This window comes from Melozone crissalis, unplaced genomic scaffold (assembly GCF_028551555.1).
Source record: "Melozone crissalis strain CALT ecotype California unplaced genomic scaffold, PUWL_Pcris_2 ptg000034l_1, whole genome shotgun sequence".
NCBI classification, from domain to species: Eukaryota; Metazoa; Chordata; class Aves; order Passeriformes; family Passerellidae; genus Melozone; species Melozone crissalis.
This window is the reverse complement of record NW_026535812.1, coordinates 5,496,599-5,500,942: the sequence shown is the minus strand read 5'-3', so window position 1 is coordinate 5,500,942 and position 4,344 is coordinate 5,496,599. Positions and strand designations below refer to the sequence as shown.

Below are 4,344 nucleotides of genomic sequence, written 5' to 3'. Positions count from 1 at the left end.
CTATGCAGGGATGATGGATCCATCCCTGGCTCCACAGGAGATGATGGATCCACGGAGAGTCGCTGGATCCTTGGGAAGATGATGGATCCATCCCTGCCTCCCCAGGGGGATGATGGATCCATGGAGAGTTCCTGGGTCCTTGGGAAGATGATGGATCCATCCTTGCCTCCCCAGGGGGATGATGGATCCATGGAGAGTTGCTGGATCCTTGGGAAGATGATGGATCCATCCCTGCCTCCACAGGGTGATGATGGATCCATGGAGAGTTGCTGGATCCTTGGGGTGATGATGGATCCATGGAGAGTTGCTGGATCCTTGGGAAGATGACGGATCCATCTCCACCCGTCCTCCACAGGGACATGATGGGTCTGTCCCCTGCCTCCATGGGGTGGTGATGGCTGCACGAGGAGATGACAGGTCCATCCCCGGTGTCCATGGGGTGACATGGGACATCTGCCCACGCTAGCAGCTCCCTCCCGTGCACAGGAAGATGCCCAGGGCCATGCCCAGCAGGCCGAGGCTGCCCAGGACTAGCCCCAGCACCAGCGGGGTGCGCGATCGGCCACTGACTCTTCCTGCAAGAGGCGAGAGGGACAGAGGTGACAACCGGGCCACGCCACCATGTCCCCATCCCCATCCCCAGCCCAGCACGGACCTGTCCTGGCGCTCTGAGCCTGCAGGAGGCTGACACAGGTGGTGTTGAGGAAATACTGCAGGTCCTGCGTGGTTATGGGGTATTTCATCAGCTGTTCCTGGGCGAAGGCGGCCACCGGGAGCTCTCCGGGCCAGCGCCGCTCCCAGGTGGCACTGGGGACGTGGAAGCTCAGGAACGCCGTCCTGTTGAGGGTCACCTCGTAGAAGCTCTGGGCTGTGCCATTGGGGTAGAGGCGGCAGCCGAGGTGGCAGCACAGGTGATGGGTGACTGCAGGGACACAGAGAGGGGACAGGGTCACCATGCTCCCGCCCGGAGCACCAGCGGCAAGCTGGGCACGGAGTTCACCCAGCCTCAGCACCAGCCACAGCTTTGCTTCCCCTCGGTTTGAGCATGGCAGTGACTAATTTTTCCCCTCCCTTATCCCCACACAGCACAGCTCTGGTTTTACAGAGAGGGAGGCTCTGGATGGAGCAAGACACCGGGACAGGGACACCAGGAGGAGGGAGACAGCTCATGCCAGATACTCTGCGGTAACACCGGGCTCCCCAAGGGTACAGGAGTGTGGGGCTGGGGCAAAACCGGTTTGGGGATAACCAAGGAAAGGAAAGGAAAACACAGCCCAGGCAGGAGCAGCAGAGGTGACAGGGCTTGTGGGGCAGAGCAAGCAGGAGCACGAAACCATCGGCAGCAGCGTCCCACAGCTCCCACAGGCTGAGGGATACAGGCGGGATGCAGGCAGGGTGTCAGTGGGATACAGGTGGGATGCAGGCAGAGCACAGGCAGGGAGCAGACAGGGTTCCTACACCTCACCACCCCACAGGCTGCAGCCCCCAGCCCTTTTCCTGACAAGCAGCAACAGGTTGAGCATCATCCCGTTCCCAGGGTGTGCTCCGGGTAAGAAATTCCCGGCTCAGCAGAAGGGCTCCCTTTGCCCACAGGGAGGTTTTGCACATGGTCCTGTCCCCATCCCTTCGCCCATCTGTCCCTGGCAGCACGGAAGAGGCTCCCATTCCCCGGGGCACCCACCCCCGTCCCCCGGGCACCACTCACAGTCAGTGGGTCTCTCCTTGTTGAAGAGCATCACCAGCTGCCTGAAGTTCCCCAGGTAGGCGATCACCTCGTCCTGCCGCCGGGCCCAGGCGTCCGGGGACTCCAGCGGGATCACCTGGGTGACATTATTCCCTTCCAGGACATGGCTGAGCTGCCCATTCAGGCTGGCGTTCCCTCGGAACATGGAATTGCCCCTGTAGACGCGGGTCAGCTGCAGCATGGTGAAGGCGAGCGGAGCTGCGAGAGACGCGGGACATCAGCCACCGTCCCGTCACCCTCCCTGAGCCCCGTGTGTCCCCACGCCAGCCCCGCTGTCCCCAGCCAGCCTTACCTGCCTGCTCAGCCCCGCAGCCCAGGATCCCGGCGAGCAGCAGTAGCCGCAGCATCGTGGGGACGGGAACCTCGCTGGGGACACGCTGGGGACACGCTGGTGGCCCTGCTGCTGTCCTGGCTCGCAGTTCAGCCCTGGCACCGTGCTGGGGACACGCTGCTGTCCCGGTTCGCAGCTCAGCCCTGGCACGGCGCTGGTGGCCCTGATGCTGTCCCGGTTCGCAGCTCAGCCCTGGCACGGCGCTGGGGACACGCTGATGTCCCTGCTGCTGTCCCGGGTCGCAGCTCAGCCCCGGCACCGCTCCGGGCTCGGTTGGCGCTGCTGTTCCCGCTGCTGGCCCGGGGGATGTTAAGCGGGCCGGGGAGGGAGGTGGGGCTGCGGGGGGAGGAGAGCGGGACTCCGGCCAGGTCTCTCCCATTTCCTTAAGCCGAGCCACCCCTTCCCTGCCGGATGTGCCGGGCCCCGCGGTGCCTGAGGATGCAGGATGAGGCTCCAGCTCCTCCTGGCATAGAGGGAATTGGGCGAGCTGCCAGCACCTGACTCAGTTTCCCCATGGACAGGGCGCTGTCCCACTCCCTTGGGGGATGTGGGAGAGCAGGGGACACGGGGATGGGGACCATTGGAGGGAGCAGCCTCCCAGCACATCACTGCACCCACCTGGATCCCATTCCCTGAAGGGTTTAGGGTCCCATGGGGTTCCCCCTGCTCGAAGGAACACCTCAGGGTGTCACCTGTAGGATCCCATCCCCTGTGGAGAGGGCATCCAGCAACAGGACCCCCCTGTCTGGAAAGGGGTGACAATCTGCGTAGCTGAGCTGGGCAGTGGGGAGGAGAAATCAATGGCAGGGCCAAATCTCCATAGGTTTGTTTTTTTAATTACATCTAAAATAATTATAAATTAAAAATTTTAAAATGGGAAATTTGTGCTAAAAGCTCCAGCTTGTCTCATTGGCAGAGCATGGCACACCCTGGGGTGGCACATAATGGCATCCATGGCCTGGCATGGAATACAGGCATGGAATGCTCTGGGTGGGCAGGGATCTGAAAGCCCAGCTCATTCCATCCCGTGCCATAGTCAGGGATACCCAGGTTGGTCCAAGCCCTGTCCAGCCTGGCCTTGGACACTTCCAGGCATGGTACAGCCACAGATTCTCTGGGCACCCTGTGCCAGGGCCTCAGCATCCTCACAGGGAAGGATTTCTTCCCAGTATCCCATCTGAACCTGTCCTCTGGCATTCCCCTCTATCAGGGGCCTTGGGAATATTCTCTCTCCATCTTCCTTGTTGGCTCCTTCAGGTACTGACAGTGAGGTCACCCCTCAGCTTCCCCAGGCTGAACAGTCCCAGCTGTGCCAGCCTTTCCTCCCAGCAGAGCTGCTCCGTCCCTCTGCTCACCCTGGTGCCTCCTCTGGGCTCTCTCCAGCAGCTCCAGCTCCTTCCTGTGCTGGGCCCCAGGGCTGGGGCAGCTCTGCAGGTGGGGTCTCACCTGAGCAGGGCAGAGGGGCACAATCCCAACCCCTTTCCTGCTGCCCACCCTGGGATCAGCCCAGCACAGGGGGGTCCTGGCATGGGGCATGGCCAGCCCTCACCACCTGCAGCCCCAAGTCCTTCTCCAGGGCTGCTCCCTCTGCTCATCCCCAGCCTGGATTGATCCCAGGGGTTGCCCTGACCCAGGGGCAGCACCAGCACTTGGTGCTTTCAAATCTCAGGAGATTCCCATGGGTCCCTTCTGGAGCTTGTCCAGGGCCCTCTGGATGGCCCTGTCCTTTGGGAGTGTCACTGTCACTGCACCCTCAGCCTGGTGTCACCTGCAAACCTGCTGAGGATGCCCGACCCCTCTGTGCCAGTGATGGAGACCTCAAATATCACTGGTCCCAGCACAGAGCCTGGGACACCACTGGTCACTGATGGCCACTGTGAGCCACTGCCCCTCTGGATGTGACCATCCAGCCAATCCCTGATCCATGTGACAGCCCATCCATGGAACCCAGCTCTCTGCAATGCAGACAGAAGGATGTTGGGTGGGATTGTGTCCAGGCTGTACAGAAACCAGGATAAATGTCATCCATAACCTTTCCCTTGCCCACTGAGGCAGTGACTCCATCAGAGAAGGCCACTGGGTTGGTCTGGCAGGACTTGCCCTTGGTGCTGGCTGTCCCGGGTCACCCCTGTCCTCCCTGCCCGTGCCTCAGCAGAGCTCCCAGCAGGGTCTGTCCCGGGATACTCCCAAGCACGGAGGGGAGGCTGGCGGCCGGCAGCTCCGCGCCCCAGGCTCCTCCTTTCCACCCTTTTTGGAGATGGGGACAAGG

The 4,344-nt window shown here is 61.9% G+C and overlaps 1 protein-coding gene across 1 annotated transcript; it reads right to left on the bottom strand.

Annotated features, from left to right (window-relative positions):
* Positions 1–406: 406 nt before the first annotated feature.
* PROCR (protein C receptor) lies at positions 407–2,157 on the bottom strand. The gene is made up of 4 exons (XM_054283052.1): positions 2,028–2,157; positions 1,706–1,942; positions 656–922; positions 407–575 (listed from the first exon to the last, which is right to left on the bottom strand). The coding sequence occupies exons 1-4, from the start codon at positions 2,089–2,091 to the stop codon at positions 463–465; spliced, it is 681 nt and encodes a 226-aa protein (XP_054139027.1). The 5' UTR covers positions 2,092–2,157; the 3' UTR covers positions 407–462.
* Between the last annotated feature and the right edge of the window lie 2,187 nt (positions 2,158–4,344).